This window comes from Erythrolamprus reginae, chromosome 3 (genome assembly GCF_031021105.1).
Source record: "Erythrolamprus reginae isolate rEryReg1 chromosome 3, rEryReg1.hap1, whole genome shotgun sequence".
In the NCBI taxonomy this organism is placed as follows: Eukaryota; Metazoa; Chordata; class Lepidosauria; order Squamata; family Dipsadidae; genus Erythrolamprus; species Erythrolamprus reginae.
This window is the reverse complement of record NC_091952.1, coordinates 123,858,752-123,881,828: the sequence shown is the minus strand read 5'-3', so window position 1 is coordinate 123,881,828 and position 23,077 is coordinate 123,858,752. Positions and strand designations below refer to the sequence as shown.

The following is a 23,077-nucleotide window of genomic DNA, read 5'->3' as shown; positions in this document are numbered from 1 at the left end:
GGGGGCAGAGTGGTCTTTTTTGTGTGTAAAATAGTTGAAATAGTAGTAGTCAGCTCTAGATGAGATGAGTATAAATTGAATAAATAAATAAAATAAATTTTAAAAGACCTTGGATCTGCCAAAGTATTTCCATTCTCTCAGGATGCCATAGCAGTTGGCAAACCTGTAACAACCTTGGAAGAAGTAAAAATAATAATTTTCTTCCATTAAACTGAACAGAATTACTTGAATAAAGCTTAGAAGTATGGGAAATCATAGAGAGGACAGGGAAAATGAAAATGGCTCCTTTTTCATTCATTTTGGATCTGGAAGATCTTCCACCACTCATTTGTCCTTCTCTATCCTAAGATTTTTATTAATATTGATTGTTTCTTCATTGACCCCTAAGACAATCATTAAGTGTTGTGCCACATGATTCTTGACAAATGTATCTTTTTCTTTTATGTACACTGAGAGCATATGCACCAAGACAAATTCCTTGTGTGTTCAATCATACTTGGCCAATAAAGAATTCTATTCTATTCTATTCTGTTCTATTCCATTCTAATTTTATTCTATTCGTGCAGTGATAGATTGATAATTTACTAAGAATAAGCAACTATTTATACTACTAAATTATCTGTGTATGTATGTATGTAAATCAATATTGTTACTTTTTTAAAAAAGCTAATATATTTTAAAAGGAGAACAAGGTATTCCTTTGAAAAGAACAACTCTGTATCTTTGACAACATAAAAAATGGCTCTTTAAATAAACATCTGTCAGAAAGCCAATTTTTTTTTTACTACTTTAAGAAATGCATTTCCTGGTGTCAGACTAATTGATGTAGAAACTGCATTTTACAGCTTCCATATTCTGTCCAGCGGTGAGTATTTTATTGTCACTATAATGCATTAAAAGTAATGTTCATTTGAAGATTATTATGTAAGTTTAGAATAATGTCCAGGTTAGAGCTTAGCTATAATTATAAAGAGAAAATGAAGACATTCCTATTCAACTTTTTATTATTAAAATGCATATTTAAAATATTTTATATTCAAATTGCACAGTATTAAACAAAAACAAAATATCTCCAGAAAAATGCTGGCAATCATATAGTCTCACCTCAGTGGCCCAGTTTGTATGTAACAATTGTTAAGTGTTATAAGAAAGTAATACAATCCATAGTTTAGTGCTAAATCATCATTGTAATGTGTTACTATCACAGTTTAATGTTACCAGAAAGAATATGTCTTCCTCTCATTGCTTTCTCTGAGTTTATTTTGAATAGACCTAAGTAAAACTAAGTTCGTTAAAACTCATTGTCCCAGAAACGGACTTGTTTCTTAGTTGGTTTGGATTTAGTATTAAGCTGTAGTCATTCAGGAACTGAAGGGAAAAATTCTAATTTCCATGAAAAGGAGAGGCGGTAAGGGAGCATGAACTGAAGTTCTATACTTGTCCCCACAGTATTAAATGAGATTATTGTTACATCTGAATTGGGCCTCTCTCTTTCTTCCCCACACTACCAAAAACACATATACAAACCATGATTCAATAAGGTCTGGGATAATAGAATATCTGACATTTCAGTAAGCTTACTCTCCCACTCTCGAAGCTTAATGTCTCTACACAATAAATGAATTTCATCTCAAATATAAAGTAATTCTTTGGTGAAGAACGATTCAGAGGATGATGCCTCGATCAAGACTGATCTTCAGATTCTTCTTCCAAGGTAATGTCTGCTTCAGTTTGAGTGGTCAAGAAGGACTCCCAGGTGGCAAGGCACTTTAAAAGAAAAGGAAACAAAATATTAACTATCCTCAAACTGCTTCTCCTCATCGATTGGACAATGAAGCAAAATTTTACGATGCATAAATTTCTCAAATGACAACATTTTGTATGGAAAAACCTCAGGACTGTCTTCTGCACAATGTGGAGACTTCATGTCCTTGTTAATGCTTTACGTTCCTATGTTTCATCGCAGTCTTGTGTAAAGCAAAATGGGAGTCCTTTATTTTTCTGAACTTTGACCCAATTCATCCTCCCAGCGTCCTAATATATTTCGCCAATTCCTTCTTCTTTTTGGATTCAACCCAAAAGGAACATTTACAGTTCTGTATGTCAGATGACAGTGGGCATGGGATCTCGGATAATCTGAGATGTATGGGAATACTTGTGAGTAACCCAATCACTAACTCATTTCTGTAACTCCAGGTCTCATTGCCATAATGGTCTCAGAATCCTCCTGCTGAGTATGATATTAAGCACTAAAGTTATGCTTTAAAGGCAGAGCTTCCCAAACTTGAGTAAATTATCCAGAATTGGATAAAAGTGATTTTTTCTTTGGGCAATGACACACAAACTCATGAACCAATCACATGAGGGATATTTAAAGAATTTTCTTATAAGCAATAAACAGGGGCTTTCTGATAATCAATATTGGATACTGAAAGAAAAACTTTGGGAAGCATTGTTTTAAGAAGTAATTAACCTACACAAATAAGGTATTCTAGATAAACAAGATTTTGTAAGCGTGCTATGATTATTGCTTTAATTTGGCATCTACTTGTAAAACAAACAGACCATTGAACTGGGGAATTCTAAGACAGCCACAATTCTACTGAGGGCTGTGACGGTCTCATCTAGAGCAAGTCAAGAGAATATATTATTGCTCTCAGCACAACTACTGTGAGCCAAGGGAATGTTTGATTGCTCTCAGCCCAGAGATCTAATATTTACTATGCTGGCAAAGAAATTACTTCACATTCTTAAATACTTCATGATCCTCACTAATGTTCCAGATAGGATTAAGGCATAATTATCATAGTTGCCAATGTATTGTACACACAGCTGCCTGCAATATCAAAATGTTTTGCAGGCTTAACCTGCCATTGCTTGAAACTGATGCCATCATTCCCATAAGTTGAGATAATACTACTATGCAATGTGCACTTTCAGGCAAGCTTCTGCCATTATATTTTTGGGTAGTTCTCTACTGCTGGTAACCCGTAAAAGTTTCATGAGTAATTGACGACAAATTACATACCCAGTCATGTAAGAGCTATGGTGGCACAATAGTTAGAAGATAGTATTGCAAGCTGATTCTGTTGACAGGCTCAAGGTTTACTCAGCCTTTCATCGTTCTGAGGTCGGTAAAATGAGGACCCAGATTATTGAAGGAAATATGCTCATTGTGTAAACTGCTTACAAAGGGCTGTAAAGCATTATGAAGCAGTATATAGGTCTAAGTGCTATTGCTATATGCATAAATTAGGAATCCATGTATCATGTTATTCTTTCCAATTAGTTTGCACAAATGGCTCTTTCTCAGGATCAAGAGCCATGGTGGCAGAATGGTTAGAATGCAGTATTGTAGGCTAACTCTGCCCACTGTCAGGAGTTCGATCTGGACCGGTTCAAGGTTGACGTAGAGTTCCAGCCTTCTGAGGTCGGTAAAATGAGGGCTCAGATTATAGGGGATAATATGCTGACATTGTAAACTGCTCAGAGAGTGCTATAAAGCTCTGTAGAACAGTATATAACTCTTAAGTGTTATTGCCATTGCTATCAGCTCATTTTTCATGCTAAGGAACTGAAAAAGAATTTCTTGCCTGAGAAGGAATGGCAATTCCACAGCTGATGTTCTCCAGAAGCAAAGCCTGGAGCCCAAGGCGCGGAGACCTACTTTTATGTTCATGTGGCTAATTATGTACCTTGTCAACTGGAGCAGAGCACTTAGCTTAAATAACAAAATCTGTTACCGAAGAATCTGAATTCCCAAACACATATTTGGTTACATAAATTAATATACCGTAAGTTTTAAAAATTGAGAAGATGGCTCAGCTAAAAATGGAACGGACACCACAGTAAGCTGGTGAATAAATTGACTCTTCGTAATTCTGCTCTGAATAAGAAGATGACTTGAAATCACCCATAAATGCTCCATACAGTTGCTTCTAAAAAGGAGACCACAAGACAGTGGTTTCTGATGGGTTTAGAGGGAGATGAGGGAATAGTCATCTCACTCAAACCATTTTTGTTGCTTTTAAGGACATTTAATATACTTTTTTTTGTAAACACTTTTAGAAGTTGCTTGTAAACTACTTTTCAGCTAACAGCATTATTTGGCTCAACACGTTTTATAGCACCTGGTGATTTACTTTTAATCCTTAGCAAAAGAAATTTTAAATACAAGTTTCAGGATTTAAATTCTTTTTCTTTTGGAATAAACAGCAAAAAGGGCGATTGCAATTTTGATATTGGAAAGTTACAAATGGACTAAGTATCGAGATGGATTTGAAATACGAATTTGGAATTAATTACAAAAACACTTATCATTGGAAAATGCTTTAAAAAAAAATTTCTTAATAAGAAGCTCTGATCGGATGAGAGTTTGAAGGCTAAATACCAGGGGGAACAGACGGAACTAAAATCAGAGGTCTTCAAACTTGGCAACATTAAGACTTGCATAACTGACTGGAGAATTCTGGGAATTGAAATCCACAAGTCTTAAAGTTGTCAAGTTTGGGGACCCCTGAACTAAATATTACAATTAAAGGAGAACACTTAAATTTGACCTTGTATTATAGAACTGAACAAAATATTTTATAGAAGGATATCGTTGAACAATGGTCCCAGACATTAATTTTCAGAATGTCTGTTAATATAGACAGATTGTGTTTAAAAGAAGCTGTGGAAGAGGAACAGTTTTTACCAGAGAGGATTGATACAGCTCTGAAAGTAAATTTAAAAATGAGAGGTTACAAGAATGATATGGAAACAGGCTACAGTAGATACACAAAATAAACTGGTCAATTAAAAGGGATATACAAATAACAAGTCAAATACCATACCTGAATAATTGTTCTACAGTATATCTTTCCTCAACAAGGTTAAAATAGGCATGTTATTATTTCTAGTAACTTTTAATGAACTTATAAGGACTGAAACAATGAGGCTTTAATGATATGATCATATGTAAGAGATGAAATATGGGAGAGTATCATTTGCTGTATTTTAAGAGGTAATAAACATTGCTAAAATCTTAACCTAACCCTAACTCTTACTTTATGTGCGGCCAGAACCTGAAAATAACATTTAACACAGAAAAGTATTTTTTAAAAATGGTTCGGTTGAGATGTGCATACGTGGAACTGATTGGGTAGACTATTGTTATTTATATGTGTGATATATATTTATTTAAATATATATTTATTTTCTTTCTCTTTAATATATTCTTATTCCCCCCCCATTATTTTTTATTTTCTACTCTTTTTTTTAGTTTGTAGTAATTACAACTGCCATTGTAAGCTGTATGATCACATGGTGTTGCACTATATGATTTCACTGCTTAGTGAGAGAATCCAAGACCCTATTACTGTTATTAACCAAGGACTATATGTGCTGAAATGGCTCATGTTCCTCACAGCTGTAGTGTTTTCACTGTATGTCAGAGGTGTCAAACTCGATTTCATTGAGGACTGCATCAGGGCTCGGTCTGACCTTGGGAACCCGGGAGGCTGTGGCCAACTTCACATCACTTGTATTGGGTGTGCCACCCGGGGGGGAGGAGGGGGAGTTGCTGAGATGGATGTGGCCAGCTCAGTGTCACTCATGTCACACACACATCCCGAGTTCCTTTTTCAGCTGCGACAGCCTCCTCCAGGACACTGCCAGCTGCCACCAAGTTGTAGATCAGTGCTGAGGCAATGCGGGCCAGTCCTTCACTGTTTCCTGTCTAAGCATTCCGGATTTTGCCCGTGGGCTTTGAGTTTGACACCACAGCTGTATCTTGATGACCCTCAAGGACTTGCTGAGACCAAAATTTGATAATCAGCATGTAAAGGCTATTATTGTTGCTACCATTACAACATATTGCTCTCTTTCTCTGTCCTATTTCCCTTTTTTTTTGTTAAACCACTTTTTATATGTTACTTTTTTTCTTCACCGTTCCCTTTTTTTTCTTTTTGTTATTAATTAAAAAGCAATAAAATAATCTTTTTTAAAAAATAAGTACCTTCTACAAAAAACAACCACATCAGATATTTGGGTTATCTACTTTAGGGGCAATACAGTCAACTTCTTTTCCCTGTATAAATTACAGAATGACACTGTTCTGCCAGGCTCTTGGTAGAAGCCTTCCGAAAATTCACGAGTACAAATTTCAGACACACACACGTTTGAAAATTCAAAACAATGTCCTTTATCACAAAATTCAAAAGAAACAAAGCACCCTTTTTATATTGCAAAGAGCACTCTTCCCCAAAACAACCTTGTAGTCTGTACAATCCTGTTAATCAGTCCTTAAGTACTTAGCTAGTAGCTGTGAAGAAACGTCACAGCCCTCCTTCTTCCCACGAAGTGAAACACACACACACTTTACTCTGCTTTGGTGTCAAAGGCGTGAAAAGTCCACAAACAAAGTTTAGAAACAGTGAGGAACGATCCTGAAGAACTGCGATCAGATAATCTTCCACAACAGCCAAACTAGCACACTGCTATTTAAAGCAGCAGCTCTAATTACTGGAGCCCCACCCAAACACAGGTGGCCTCTCTTATCTCCTGCAATATTTCCTCAATTGGTCTCTTCGATGCGTGGGTCTAACACTTCCTCATCCGAGTCGACCGAAGATAATGGTGATTGGCTTCCTGGGCTGTGTGCCAAGCCCCCCTCTTCCCAGTCACCCCCACCTTCTTCTTCATTCGAGGAAACTGCACTCCCTGATTCTGCCGGCAACAAAACAGGCCTAAGACATGTTGACGTTTCCCCTGCCTCCACCTCCACATTCCCTGGGGCAGGAGCTGGGCCAGAGCCAACCACAACAGACACCATTTATTGTCTATGGAGATTCTCAGTCATGCAGATCATGGTAAGTAGTACAAATGGTGTGGGGCCTTCTTGGAACTGATGAAAGAACAATTTCCTCTTGAAAAAGCACCTTTGGAAAAACCATGAGCTGGAAGATGAGAATTTCAGCAGTTCCAAAAAGGCTCCACACCCATTTCGACTACTCGGGTGTCTTTGAATACATAGACAAACTCCAAGTGGCCTTAACAACTCTCCAAAAGAATGCAAATGCCCAGCTGTCTGTAAGGAATATAAATCCTTCCATTCTCCTCACCACCCAGTCAGAGCTGAAGAAGCTTCTTGGATGAGAAGCAAAATGTCTTCAAAGAAAACCAGAAAGTCCCGCTATATAGAGCGCTGGTGAGACCACATTTGGAATACTGTGTTCAGTTCTGGAGACCTCATCTACAAAAAGATATTGACAAAATTGAACGGGTCCAAAGACGGGCTACAAGAATGGTGGAAGGTCTTAAGCATAAAACGTATCAGGAAAGACTTAATGAACTCAATCTGTATAGTCTGGAGGACAGAAGGAAAAGGGGGGACATGATTGAAACATTTAAATATGTTAAAGGGTTAAATAAGGTTCAGGAGGGAAGTGTTTTTAATAGGAAAGTGAATACAAGAACAAGGGGACACAATCTGAAGTTAGTTGGGGGAAAGATCAAAAGCAACATGATGAAATATTATTTTACTTAAAGAGTAGTAGATCCCTGGAACAAACTTCCAGCAGACGTGGTTGGTAAATCCACCGTAACTGAATTTAAACATGACTCGGATAAACATATATCCATCCTAAGATAAAATACAGGAAATAGTATAAGGGCAGACTAGATGGACCATGAGGTCTTTTTCTGCCCTCAGTCTTTTATGTTTCTAAGTCCAGTTCCCTCAGGAAAAAGCACCTTTGAGATATCATTTAAATAAATGGCAATAAATAAACTCTCTATTCTAGATTTCAACCAGTTTAGCCATGACAACACTAATGGACGTTTCAGGTTATCCACAGATTAGGGGTTGGGGGTTTTTTTTGTTGGCAAAAATATTGCCAAAAATATTCTTACTCATTCATTTATTCATTTGTTACAGTTGAACTATGTGTGACATACTTTTATTTATTTCTTTATTAAAGTTGAAAGGGACCTTGTAGGTCACCTAGTCCAACCTCCTGCTCAAGTAGGAGACCCTACACCACCCTAGCCATTTCTATGAACACAAGGCACCAATATTTTTTTTTATTTGGAAGTCCTTAAGATTTTTTCTCACATTGTTATTGAGATTTCTATATGAAATAAGATGTCTAAAGGAAATCCCCTATGATGCCATATTATTTCGGTGTGTTAATCTGAACAGTTGCTGTAATTAGGAAGTTCAGTACAAATCTCGTTAGCCAGAAAGATTTTTAAGAAACTGATGGGCATGTCAACGACTACTTCAGCTTCAACCGCAACAACACAAGAGCACATAACAGACTCAAACTTAATATTAACCGCTCCAAACTTGACTGTAAAAAATATGACTTTAACAATCGAGTTGTCGAAGCGTGGAACTCATTACCGGACTCAATAGTGTCAACTCCCAACCCCCAACATTTCTCCCTTAGACTCTCCACAATTGACCTCTCCAGGTTCCTAAGAGGCCAGTAAGGGGCGTATATAAGTGCACTGATGTGTCTATTGTCCCCTGTCCAATTGTCTTTCCTTATATCATATATCATATATCATATATATTCTCTCCTTATCTCTCTCTCTCTCTATATATATATATATATATTATATATATATAATATATCCTCTCCCTATCTCTTATATCATATATATTCTCTCCCTCCCATGTACTTCTCTTCTTTTTTACTTTCTATCTTTATATATATTACTTAATGTCTATTCTCTTCCATATGTATTGTGTATTGGACAAAGAATAAATAAAAAATAAAATAAAATGTCTCACCTGGCTGAAAAGCATATTACAAACACATTTACCAGACAAACTGGTGTTCTTATTAATTTTATTTAAGCCATAAAATGTTAAGAGATTTCTAAGTGGATTTTTAAAAGAGAAAAGGATGTCAAGGTTCTGCTATAAATATAATAACACTTCAACATAAATATTTAAACTCACAAAGCAGAAAAGGAAGTTTATGAGGGATTCCTGGCCAGAGATCTCATCATAAATTTTGAAAATGCTGACGTGCAATTTAAAAACTTGAAGAGCAGCAATGTTACTTTCTTATCTTAATTAATTTAAAAAAAAACACCAAAGGTTTTCTTCAGCTTTTAAGGGCTTCTGTGCCTATATAAAGCAGAAAAAGAAGCAATTTTATTTCTTGCCAAAGTGAATATGAGGCTACTGCTAAAGGACCCCTTTCTCTCAGGTACACTGCTCTAAGTAGCTTAATTCTCAGACATCCAAGAATAACGTCTGCCATTAATCATCTGCTTGGCCAAGATCCAATAGGCATAGCTGATTCATTAAAGCGGTGTCCCTCAACCTTGGCAAGTTTAAGTTGCATGGACTTCAACTCCCAGAATTCCTCAGTCAGTCAGATGACTGGGAGATTCTGGGAATTGGTCTACGTAACTTAAACTTGCCATGGTTGAGCAACACTGCACTAAAGGTCAGGGTGTACACAATCAGGCAACTATTCTAAAAATAATCTTTATAAGCAGAACTAGAATTTACAAGCAATTGAATTTGTTCGGGTAGAAAATTGGTTTTGATTATGCCCAAGACTACCGTATGAAATTTAGGCTGCCTTTTTTCAGTAATGGCTTTTGATACATTGGATGAGAAAATCATCTATATTGATTCTGATACAGACCCTTGCATACCCTAGGACACATGATCTAGGCCATATATCCTTTTTACTATATCTTTTGAGATGGCCTTTCTGAGGAATTGGGACTAATCTTATATGTGTGTCAAAGGATTATAACAGACTTAATACACTGGCGAAAGTTGGATGTCTCCTGGGAATACTGTAGTAACCCAAAACAGCAACTGGATACCTTCCATATACCATATGTTTTGGAGTATAAGGTATTTTTGTCTTCCCCCAGAAGCTCTTTGCATGTTTCCCAGACTCTCTGCCCACCCCACTTTTGCAAAAAAAAAAAAAAAAAGGGCAAAAATGGGGGCGCTTTTGCCTTCCCACAGCCACTCTCTGAGGCGTCTCAAATAAATCCAAAACAAAAACTTTTTTTCTTATGTACCTCTTTGAAATCTTGGTGCGCCTTATACACCAGTGTGCCTTACAGTCTGAAAAATACAGTACATCCCACTGCCTATCCTCTCTCTTGGTGCTGGGCAATCCCTGTATTTGGGACACCTTCTCATGCAGTGATATTATTTTCCAAAGAAACGACGCCCATCCATATTATTATTATTATTATTATTATTATTATTATTATTATTATTATTAATTGGATTTGTATGCCGCCCCTCTCCGCAGACCCGGGGCGGCTAACAACAATAATAAAAACAGCATGTAATAATCCAATAATAGAACAACTAAAAACCCTTATTATAAAACCAGACATACACACAAACATACCATGCATAACTTGTAATGGCCTAGGGGGAAGGAATATCTCAACTCCCCCATGCCTGGCGGTATAAGTGAGTCTTGAGTAGTTTACAAAAGACAGGGAGGGTGGGGGCAGTTATAATCTCTGGGGGGAGCCGGCTCCAGAGGGCCGGGGCCGCCACAGAGAAGGCTCCTCCCCTGGGGCCCGCCAAACGACATTGTTTAGTCGATGGGACCCAGAGAAGGCCAACTCTCTGGGACCTTATCGGTCGCTGGGATTCGTGCGGTAGCAGGCAGTTCCGGAGGTAATCTGGTCCAATGCCATGTAGGGCTTTAAAGGTCATGACCAACACTTTGAATTGTGACCGGAAACCGATTGGCAGTCAATGCAAGCCACGGAGTGTTGAAGAAACATGGGCGAATCTTGGAAGCCCCACGATGGCTCTCGCGGCTGTGTTCTGCACAATATATGGTTATAAACACAACAACAATGTTTAAAATCAATCACATACAAACTTTTCTTTTCTTATTACTCGCTCCATGGAGGGTCGTGTCTCTCTTCCCGTATAAAATTTTCTGTTAATTTTATACATTATTAGCAATTCTTAAAATTCTAAATTAATTTTTTTCCCTATATATATATAGAGAGATGTATTTTCAAGACTTACTATTACTAGGAGCATGATCACTTATGAACAGCAAGCCCATGTTTTGAGACCCAAATGCAGCTGTGTGGCAGAGTGAGCTTCTGCCGATCTAGCAGTTCGAAAGTGAGTAACCAGAAATAGGTAGATAGATAGCACTTCCGTGGGCACATTAATGGGGACATGAAACGAGGTGTTTCCTGGGTAACAGTGATGTCACTGGTTAATTCTTTCAACCTGGAAGTGCCTTGGTGCTTCCGACATGAACACAAAAATACTATTTTATGTAGCCTTAAACTGCTTTTTGCTTTCTCTGGAAGCAAAATTATCAAGCCTGATAATATGATTACTGATGAGCTGTCAACTAAAACAATGAATTAAATATAGATGTAGAATGCCTCAATAACCCTCCTCTTTTCTTCTCAGAGATATGTGTTACGTACAAACTCAAATCACATCAGCCGCACTGTTTTACCAACAGTACACTCTTTTGATTGTCAAGCAGTTGTATTTGCATATTCATCTTTTTCTTCCCATTCAAAATTCTCATCATTGTTATGCTTTTTGTTTTGGACACACACACTTTGTGCAGTATGGGTGAGAAATGGTTCGCAATGCCAACCCAGCATTGTATTTGCACTGTATGCATTCTCGATACTTGGCAGTTAAATGCATGATAACACTACAGTAATTAAATGTTTTGGAATGATGTAGAAAATGCGTATGTGATTGCTCATTCCTTCATATTAATGCCTATGTCAGGAACCAATCTTGCTTATCTAATCTTTTCAGTATGCTAGGGGATCAAAGTTATTTGTATGTTGTGTTCACACAACACACTCAAACATTGGTATTTTAATTACATTTTGGGAAATGAATCCAATTTTCTGGATCTCCATAGCCCATGAAATTTTAAAAGAGCTAGGGAGTAAAGGGGTAAGGGGGCCCTCACAGGTTTTACCTTGCTAGTCATGACTGACTTTAGGGGGACAGTGCTCATCTCCATCATTAAGCCAAATAAGACCAGGGTTAGGATGTTTCCATGGTCAGGTAGCTGGCATGACATCACACCACAGCAAAAAGTGTGCAGCGAAATATGGAATGCTGTTACCTTCCCACACTCTTATATGCAGTACTATATGACTGTAACTTGTTGCTTTTATCCTAAGATTTTTATTAATATTGTTTCTTCATTGCTTATGACAATCATTAAGTGTTGTACCACATGATTCTTCACAAATATATATTTTCTTTTAGGTACATTAGAGCATATGCAACAGAGACAAATTCCGTATGTGTCCAATCACACTTGGCCAATAAAGAATTCTATTCTATTCTATTCTATGCTATGCTATTCTATTCATCCATTTTCATTTGCATGCTTTTCAACTGCTAGGTAGATAGTTTTGGGGTTGTAGGTGTCAAGAGTTTGTTGCAGCAATCTAATCCAGAAAGAATACACAGGTAACTGATTCAGCAGGATTCATTAACTTCTCTTTATATACATAATAACACATGAAGTAATGTATACAATACCAAGAGTGGTTCTTCCAATGTGAGGACAAGCAAAACACAGGCTGAGGAGAGAAGAGTTTCAATTTTGATTCAGAGTTGCAGACTAGACTGGTTTTGTTTCTCAGCACAGTCTCAGAGCTATAGCTACGCCCAGACTCCAAGCTGTTTCAGCTCCCACTGGCTGATCTGTTGATACTGTATGCCTATTCATTGGCTGATCTTGTTATTATGCCCTATTCCAGTTCATGAATATGTAGGAAGATGATGTAGATGTCCCTAGCAGGGGTGAGTTCCAATTTTTTTACTACCACTCTGTAGGCGTGGCTTATTTTGTGGGCGTAGCTTGATGGTCATGACGGTGGTGTGTCTTTGTGGTCATGTGACTGGCTGAGATTGGTTTGACAGTCATTGGGTGGGAGTGGCTTTGCAATCTTGTAACTGGGTGGTGGGTTGCTGGATAGTCAGGTGGCTGTGTGGTCATGTGACTGAGTGTGGCCAACTTGACATCATTCACGTCAAGGGTTAAGGTTAGGGTGCCTGGCCTCTCCTCGTCTCAAACAGATAAAATTTCCCTGTCAATTTATTACTACTGAACATCCAAAATATACTATTCAATGCTATGTATACATGCCATCATATGTGTACATATATGTTACACACAGGCACACAAAAAGATATATTATGTACTATCATTGTGACATCACCAGTGGGTCACTACCAGTTCCTGTCCGAATCAGAAGGAATCCACCCCTGGGACTAACTCGGCCCACTTGCATTAGTAGGTCAGGCTTGCTATAGACTCTGTCTGCTAAGGAATTCTGGGGGATGGGTCAAGCAAAAGAGCCTTTTCCCATTATGTCCCCCTGTGAAACACTCTACCAGAGTTGATAACCGTTCCCATCCTTTTGGCAGGGTATTAACATTGGCTTTTGCCAGCTGGCTTAGGGTCCCGAGATGGGTGCTCATATCTGTACCATCTGTCTCTTGATTACTGACTTTCACAGTTTTAAACTTTTAGCTGCTTTTCTATTTATCTTTTTACTATCCGTAAGTTACCTAAAATCCTAAGGGAGATGGGCGGCATATAAATAATAAAATAAAACAGCTGTAAATTTACGGGGGTTTGCCCATTCACAAAAGGACAGCCAGAGGAACACTGATGTTATTTCAAAGCATCAATCTTTTCAGAAAGCAACCTTTTATACACAGTGATCCATAGTATTTATCTCGGCTTTTTTCCAGGGTAACAAAACCTTTTTTTCCCCCACACAAAGCACTGGGTTGAAGGCAAGTCACTAGATTATATCAGTAAGAAGGGATTATTACCCAGACAGCTAACTGACTAAATGCTCTGTTGAACTGGATAGTCCTTTGAACGGATGCAGCATAGCTCTTTCTATATTCTTATGATAATAGAATCGTCTGTATATCATTTACCGGTAATTAAAAATCAGTGTTCCACAGAGAATACGAAAGACTTGGAAAGCACTTTTCCTTGCTTACTCATAGTGCGGCAGGTAACATTCTATTTTGTCTCAATCCATAGGGGCTGAGGGTCATTTTTAATGATAATTTTATAAAAAATTACAATTAAATTGACAAAAATTAATGTAAAACTAAAAAAAAGAAAAGAGTGTAGGAGAGAAAAATAATACAAAAAGTAGGAAAGAAATGAGAATATACAAGAGACAAATATAAAGGATTGACTTCCCCTTTCATCACATATAAACAATTTTAATAATTTATCCTTTTCTTTTAATGTACAACTAATTATCTCATATACTTTCATATACAACTAATTATCTCTTCTTTCCATATCCTTGTCATTTAGTCCTAATTGGCAGAGGTACACTGACTTTTAGAGATAGGAACACACCTATTTTTTTCTTTTCATTAATTTATTCCAAAAGAAAATCAATTTATGTCCTAAAACTTTTATTTAAAATTTCTTTTGCTAAGGATTAAAGGCAAATCATCAGGTATTTAGCTAAGGGTTGAAGGAAACTGACCAGGTGCTGTAAAACCTTGTTGAGCGAAAGGTTCACCTGAATAGCAGCTTGAAAGTGATTAGAAAAAGTATGTAAACCCAGTGTCCTTTTGAAGCAAAGATGTCTATTCCCGCATCTCCCAGAGCTATCAAACTGCTGTGGACTGCTATCTTGAGAAAAGCAACTGTATGGAGTGCTTGTGGGCAATCTCAATTCCTGTTCTTGTCCAGAGAGACATTATGAAGACTTTGTATACTTGCAGATTCTTTCATTCTGCGACAGTCACTAGCTCCACTTTTGTCTGCTATGTCTTCATTGGGAAGGGTTTGAAATTTCAGAGCAATTTTCCCCTATCTGTAGTCCCTGAACTGGAGGTATAAAACCTGCTTCCTGCAAAACCCCCAAATTATGCCTCTTCTGATATTTGTAGTGTTAGTTAATCGCATTAAATGGCTCTGAAATTAAGTTCTATATACATACAGACATGATAAAACAAATAGGAAAAGATATAAAAACATGCTCACTGTTTTATTCGCAATAGCATTTTTATTCGTAGTCCTAAATTTGCTAGTTGCTGCCTGCTGGACTAACCATAACTATTACTATGCAAGTTACCCTAATATGCATCAGTCTTTCAAGTTCATGGAGCCAGTTGACAGGTTGCAAATGTAACTTCGAGGAATTATTAGGGCTCTACAACATTCAGATTCAAATCCAAAATTGTTTGGAGAATCTGGGGCTGCAAACACAGCATCTGTTTGAGAAAGATAAAACAGCTGCATGTTTTCCCAAGGCTGTGTGGTAACTGCTGATGCATTTGATTATAATGCTCTTAGTTACAGGTACAATTTCATTTTATGTGTGCTAGTAATGTTTATAAACTTATTTGCAAGCCTTTTCTTGTCAAGTGTTTTCAGGCTGAATTTCCAATTAAGCTCTAAGCAAAGCATCACTATAATTTGATGTTTCTCAGACTAGTTATCGACCTCCTGTAATATGGAATGAAACAAAACAGGAAACCTATTCTAGCTGAAATCAAGATTTAACAATACTTACACAAGACACATTGAGATTTCCCACTGATTGCAGTAGTCCTGTTTTAATAACTCCAGATTTCACCTGAAATATCTCAAAATGCCCCTCTCTTCTCCCATTTGGCAAAAATCTTTTTTAATAAAATAACAAGAGTTTTAGATGGGAGGAGTCACTGGCTGTCCATAGGCTGGATGCATCACGCGCACGCCCCACCCACCCCAGCACCATGAAGGGAAAAAACTTCATGGTATGTCCTGTGACAGCAATGTGACACTGTGAGTTTGACACCTATGTTTTAGATCAACCTAAACAGATATCCAGACACAAGCACCTGTGACCAAACCAAACTCTCAGCTGGATGCACTAGAATCTAAATTGCTGTTGGCAGATTTAAAGGAGAAAAGAACTTGGTTTGGAAACTGCAGTTTTGTTGGAGAAGGCTAAAGGGGATGTGGGTTCTACAGATTTGGATTTTACAGAATTGTTGAGTGATGAACTGGACTTTCTTGAGCAGACGGATGGTGATTGGGGTCAATTTTTTCAACTTTCAATTTCCAAACATTATGAGCACTGAAACATTGTGACATGCCTTGTGTATGTATGTATGTATGTATGTATGTATGTATGTATGTATGTATGTATGCATGTATGTATCTATTTATTTATATGTATGTATGTATGTATTTGTATTTGGATTGTAAGTATATTATTTTGGTTACTTTAATGTATTTTAGATAAACATGGCAAGTAACTACATAAATATCACAACTTTTTATCATTTTGTTTGTCTGAGGAATAAACTTACTATATCTAGCTGGAAAACAATTTGGACTGGACATTTTGGGGGAAAGTAGATTGACAACAGACGTTTATGATTTTGGAGATAGGACCCAATTGTTTAGGAAAGTTCCAAAATCTTAAGAAAATGTTTTACTATTAAGAAGCAAACAAATATATTTGATCCCAGGTGGATCAGAGACCATGATTGTGATGATTTATGGTAGATAAGAAGCCTCTGGAGATTTTCTTTAAGTTAAATACAACAATAGATTGTTAACAGAAGGCTCTGAAGTTTCACTTGTTTTTGGTTTACCTGTTAACTACTTTGCCTTTATACACAGTAGATAGAGAACAGGTCAAATTGGTTGCAGTTATACATAATAAGTTGAACAATTTGGGAAAATCTGTATGAATGGCTTGAAACCAGAAGAAATAACTAATAAACAAGTAAATAATATATGGATATAATTGATAACTATAAATAACACAATAAAATGTAAACAATTGATATATGGATTATATAAAGCAACAAGCAGATATATAGAGTTTGCTTTTTGATTCATCAGGAATGTAAACAAAATGGAAATGATGTACAATGTAACCATTTTCCTTTCTTTTTCTATTTTCTTTTTATTCCATCTTCTTTTCTCTCTTTTTCTCTCTGTCCATCTTTACAAGTTTGCAATAGTCATTTACTATTCTTTTTGAATTGTATTGTTTTTCTATTTGTGAATAAAAAACTTTTTTTTTAAAGTTGAAGTCTACAAGTCTTAAAGTTGCCAAGTTTAGGGATCCCTAAATTTTCTGAATATCACACAAAATATATTTTTTTAAAAAACTCATATTGCTATATAAGGAGATTGCAGTATTTTTCAGACACCTTAGAGTGCATTATAACACCAGAAGAATAAGAAACAGGAGTCCATTTTTGTGTCCAGTGCAGTGATCACATATATGGTTGCCATTAATTCATTAGGTTTCTGAACTGAATGGAGGCTGAGTGGCTGCAATGCTCAAAATGGATTGCTTTTCTTGAGTAAGTTACATTATTGTAATGCCTGTTAGAGGCGGGCAAAGGCCATTTACAACATTATTGCAGCATTATAAAACAGGAGAATGGCTGAGCATTTTAGGAAAATTACAACAGCACAGAGAGATACTTAAATGGCTGTGCTTAGTTTTGCAAATCTTTTCTCTTGCAAAGGAAAAAACCCCAACATCTATCCGTGAACAGTTTTACCACCTAACATTTCTATCCTTATCATTTGGGCATTTTTCTTAATACAGTGGTACCTCATCATACGAACTTAATTGGTTCCAGGAGGAGGTTTGTAAGGTGAAAAGTTCGTAAGATGAAACAATGTTTCCCATAGGAATAATGTAAAAGCAAATAATGCGTGCAAATCCTTCAGGAAAATCCCAAACTTTAGAAGGGAGGCGAACAGAGGGCAGGGAGAAGCAGCTAAAGGGGGCGGGTGGAAGAAGCAAGGCTAGGTTAAAGGGTGAGTGGGAAGGAAGAAAGGCAAGGGGGGCGCCCCTCCCTTTTCTTTCTTCAAAAGACACTGTTTCAGTGCCTTTGCAAGCACGTTGTTCTCTGCAAAATCTTTCCTCCTCCAAGCCGCCCCTCCCTTTTCTTTCTTCAAAAGACACCGTTTCAGTGCCTCTGCAAGCAAGCTGTTCTCTGCAAAATCTTTCCTCCTCCAAGCCGCCCCTCCCTTTTCTTTCTTCAAAAGTCACCCTTTCAGTGCCTTTGCAAGCACCTTGTTCTCTGCAAAATCTTTCCTCCTCCAAACCGCCCCTCCCTTTTCTTTTTTTAAAAAAAGGGGAAAAAAAGAAACCCCTTCCTCCCAGGAGCAGCTGCTTGGGTTCGTAAGGTGAAAATAGTTCGGAAGAAGAGGCAAAAAAATCTTAAACACCGGGTTCGTATCTTGAAAAGTTCGTTAGAAGAGGCGTTCGTAAGATGAGGTACCACTGTATACAGTTGAGAAGACACACAAGGATAGGAAGAGACTGAGGAAATAAAGAAGGATCAGCAAGCCTTCTGATGTGAGTAATGCTTTGGTTTTGATCTGTAAGACCAGATTTTCAGTCCTATGCATTTCTCAGTATAATTAAACGCTCTTGATTATCCGGATCTTTGCCTTTCAGCTGACATTCCTTATGAAAAGATAAGTACTTTCAGCATGTGTCAGATGGTAGCAACTTCAACAGCGAGGAAATGCTACACCATTGTTATCACAACAATATTCTTTAATGAGAAATAAATCCATAGGATTTGTGTTATAATATGAAATTAGGTGCCTTTGCAATAGGAAAGTTCATTCAGACATTATCCGGAGGAGGGTTCATTTGTTCAAACAATCCAGTTACAAGCCATACTTTAGGGGAAGGAGTGGCAAATGCCTCTCAGCGAACCTGCTGAGCATAAATAGTGTAGGGCAGAAAACCTGCAGCACAATAAGAACGTGCCTCAACCTAGCTGGGTGTCAATAAATATTGCTAGAGGTTGTCATTTGTTTGGTTTCATTTGTAAAAAGAGTAGCTAATCCCCTTTAGGTTTAGAGTTTCACACTGGATTAATAAATACTTGGAGAGGTAAACTGTAGTTTAATAGATTGGATCCATAATTAGGAATATAATAAAATTTTGCTGAAAATTACAGTCGACATTTAAGACAAGTTACTGCTGGAAACTGATCTATAATCCCTTTCTACTTTTCATTATATTGGCTATACAAGTACAGAACAATGAGCCGCTTTTGATTTAAGGGCTGGTTTTGCAAGAAAGTGTGAATAAAACAACTGTTTGTCCCACTGACACATAGCTTGTTCCCAATAACCCAGATTGCTGGTATATATGCAAGGTCTGTGCAAACATTGCTTTGAAGAAATCAAAGCAGCATATCTCTCGTTTATATGCCCTTGCTGACTTGAAAACTGCTTAACCTTCAGTATTTTGGAAATGTTATTTTGTGAGTAGATTAAGGACGAAATGTTCCTGGTTTGCTCCTGCCTGTCGGTCGTCGGAGATCCAGTCGCAAAGGGAGGGCGGGGCTCTGCCTACCTACCCGGATGCCGCCAATTGGGTTCTTTTACCTTCTGCGCATGCACAGAAGGCTTTGCGCATGCACAAAGGGTAAAAGAACCCAAATGGCAGCATCCGGGTGGTGGGCGGAGCCTTGCGTTCCTTTCGCGACCGGCTCTCTGATGACTGATAGGCACGAGGAAACTGGGAACATTTCACCCCTGGCCAAGAAGACTTAACTTGATAATAAGAAGGCAAGGCAGATGGCAGCCCTACCATCTACGGAGTCTACGGAGAGGGGCGGCATACAAATCTTAATAATAATAATAATAATAATAATAATAATAATAATAATAATAACAACAACAACAACAATAATAACAACAACAACAACAATAATGCCTTGAATCTGCAGGGTACTTTCTAATTTTAATGCTGATTAAAATTTGTCTCTATTGATTCAAAATTGCCCCTCTGACTCATCATCTAAAGCGATAGGTGATTAATCTGCTGATCAAATCTGGCAGCAGAACTCGCCTGCCTCAAACCTTCCTTGAACTAAGCAAAGAATTATATATATATATAAATAAAGATGCTTTGTGCTTTTTAAATCAAGACTGCCCTCTGTTGATAGAGAACTTAAAAGCAATATGTGTGTTTGCATGTGTGTACACAACTGACTATGAAGTGCATCTAAGAAAACAAAGAAACAGCTGTATTTTAAAGTACAGTGATCCCTCGAGTTTCGCGATCTCGAGCTTCGCGAAACGCTATATCGCGAGTTTTCTACCCGGAAGTAACACCACCATCTGCACGCATGCGTAGATGGTGGAGTTTGCATTACCGCCGGGCAGATCAGCTGCTAGGCGGCCAAAGGAACCTTCCCTGGGTCTTCCCGCCGGCATGGGAGGCTTCCTAGCACCCCCCCCGAACCCCCAACCCGGGTTTGGGGGGGTGCTAGGAAGCCCCCCATGCCGGGGGAGACCTTTTAAAACACCCGTGCCGCTTCCCAGCTGAGTCCTGAAGCCAAGCGCAGAAGTTCCAAAGGCGCTTGGCTTCAGGACTCAGCTGGGAAGGGCGCGGCTGTTTGAAAAGGTGGCAGTCGGCCTGGGGGGCTTCCCAGTACCCCCCCCAACCCTGTCTCCTGCCGCCGGTTTAGCCAGGAGAGGAGCGGCAAAGTGACTTGGAGGAATGGGAAACTCAAACCGCCCAGTTTCAGCTTTCCATTCCTCCACGTCACTTCGCCGCTCCTTCTGGCTGGTGGGGGGGGGGAGTTAGGAAGGTTCTACTTCTCCCCCCCAGCCAAAAACTCAAAGCCTGTCTCCTGCCACACAGTTTAGCCAGGAGAGCAGCGGCGAAGTGACTTGAAGGAATGGGAAACTCAAACCGCCCGGTTTCAGCTTTCCATTCCTCCACGTCACTTTGCCGGGGGAGTCTGGGAGGGAAGATGACGCGCCGGCAGCACAGGGGCGAGGGGTGGGAGGCAAAGCTCTGCGGGTACAGCCCCTTTCGGCCAAGCCTCCCCCCCCCCCCCGCCAAGCAGCCAGGGAAGCCGAGCCGGGCGTGACGGCGGCGGCGCTGCTGCTCCGGTCGCCCGATCGTGTCCTGCCTCCTGCGCCGATGTTCCACGCCCGGCTCGGCTTCCCTGGCTCCGTGGCCGGGGAGGCTTGGCTGAAAGTGGCTGGAGCCGCAGAGCTTTGCCTCCCCCCCCCCCCTGTGCCGCCCGCGCGTCATCTTCCCTCCCAGACAAAAAGGCCACCCTTCGGCTCTGCAGTTCCAGCCCCTTTCGGCCGAGCCCACCCGGCCAAGGAGCCAGGGAAGCCGAGCCGGGCGTGGCGGCGGCGGCTTCCTTCGGGGGCAACGCCAGCAAGAGGGTCTTCGCCCTCTTGCTGGCGTGCGTGGGCGGTGGGGAAGACCCTCAGCTGCTAGGCGGCCCAAGGAATCTCCCATGGGTCTTCCCCACCGCCCACGCACGCCAGCAAGAGGGGGAAGACCCTCTTGCTGGCGTTGCCCCCAAGGAAGCCGCCGCCACCACCGCTTCTTCTTCCTTGCGCCCCCGCTGCCTCTCCGCTCTCTTGGGTGGCGGAGCGAAGGAAAACAAAAAGTTTCCCTTTCTGCAGCTCCTGCCTCCCGCCCACCCAAGACAATAAGAGCGGAAGAAGACCCTCTTCTCCAACACGCCCGGAGGAAAGCGGGGGGAAGGGAGGAGAGAGAAGGAAGCCAGGCACGAAGAGTGTCCCTCTTGCTGGCGTGCGTGGGCGGTGGGGAAGACCCTCAGCTGCTAGGCGGCCCAAGGAATCTCCCATGGGTCTTCCCCACCGCCCACGCACGCCAGCAAGAGGGGGAAGACCTCTCCTCCCTTCCCCCCGCTTTCCTCCGGGCGTGTTGGAGAAGAGGGTCTTCTTCCGCTCTTATTGTCTTGGGTGGGCGGGAGGCAGGAGCTGCAGAAAGGGAAACTTTTTGTTTTCCTTCGCTCCGCCACCCAAGAGAGCGGAGAGGCAGCGGGGGCGCAAGGAAGAAGAAGCGGTGGTGGCGGCGGCTTCCTTCGGGGGCAACGCCAGCAAGAGGGAAGATGACGCGCGGGCGGCACAGGGGGGGGGGGAGGCAAAGCTCTGCGGCTCCAGCCACTTTCAGCCAAGCCTCCCCGGCCACGCAGCCAGGGAAGCCGAGCCGGGCGTGACGGCGGCGGCGCTGCTGCTCCGGTCGCCCGATCGTGTCCTGCCTCCTGCGCCGATGTTCCACGCCCGGCTCGGCTTCCCTGGCTCCGTGGCCGGGGAGGCTTGGCTGAAAGTGGCTGGAGCCGCAGAGCTTTGCCTCCCCCCCCCCTGTGCCGCCCGCGCGTCATCTTCCCTCTTGCTGGCGTTGCCCCCGAAGGAAGCCGCCGCCACCACCGCTTCTTCTTCCTTGCGCCCCCGCTGCCTCTCCGCTCTCTTGGGTGGCGGAGCGAAGGAAAACAAAAAGTTTCCCTTTCTGCAGCTCCTGCCTCCCGCCCACCCAAGACAATAAGAGCGGAAGAAGACCCTCTTCTCCAACACGACCCGAGGAAAGCGGGGGGAAGGGAGGAGAGAGAAGGAAGCCAGGCACGAAGAGTGTCCCTCTTGCTGGCGTGCGTGGGCGGTGGGGAAGACCCTCAGCTGCTAGGCGGCCCAAGGAATCTCCCATGGGTCTTCCCCACCGCCCACGCACGCCAGCAAGAGGGGGAAGACCTCTCCTCCCTTCCCCCCGCTTTCCTCCGGGCGTGTTGGAGAAGAGGGTCTTCTTCCGCTCTTATTGTCTTGGGTGGGCGGGAGGCAGGAGCTGCAGAAAGGGAAACTTTTTGTTTTCCTTCGCTCCGCCACCCAAGAGAGCGGAGAGGCAGCGGGGGCGCAAGGAAGAAGAAGCGGTGGTGGCGGCGGCTTCCTTCGGGGGCAACGCCAGCAAGAGGGAAGATGACGCGCGGGCGGCACAGGGGGGGGGGGAGGCAAAGCTCTGCGGCTCCAGCCACTTTCAGCCAAGCCTCCCCGGCCACGCAGCCAGGGAAGCCGAGCCGGGCGTGACGGCGGCGGCGCTGCTGCTCCGGTCGCCCGATCGTGTCCTGCCTCCTGCGCCGATGTTCCACGCCCGGCTCGGCTTCCCTGGCTCCGTGGCCGGGGAGGCTTGGCTGAAAGTGGCTGGAGCCGCAGAGCTTTGCCTCCCCCCCCCCCTGTGCCGCCCGCGCGTCATCTTCCCTCTTGCTGGCGTTGCCCCCGAAGGAAGC

General features: G+C 41.1%; 1 protein-coding gene across 1 annotated transcript in view; it reads right to left on the bottom strand.

The window, feature by feature from the left end:
• Positions 1-986: 986 nt before the first annotated feature.
• SNX7 (sorting nexin 7) overlaps positions 987-23,077 on the bottom strand; it is a 63,931-nt gene continuing 41,840 nt past the window's right edge. The window contains exon 9 of the mRNA XM_070746542.1: positions 987-1,767. Within this exon, the coding sequence (XP_070602643.1) occupies positions 1,684-1,767 (84 nt within the window). The 3' untranslated portion in view covers positions 987-1,683. The remainder of the gene's footprint in view (positions 1,768-23,077) is intronic.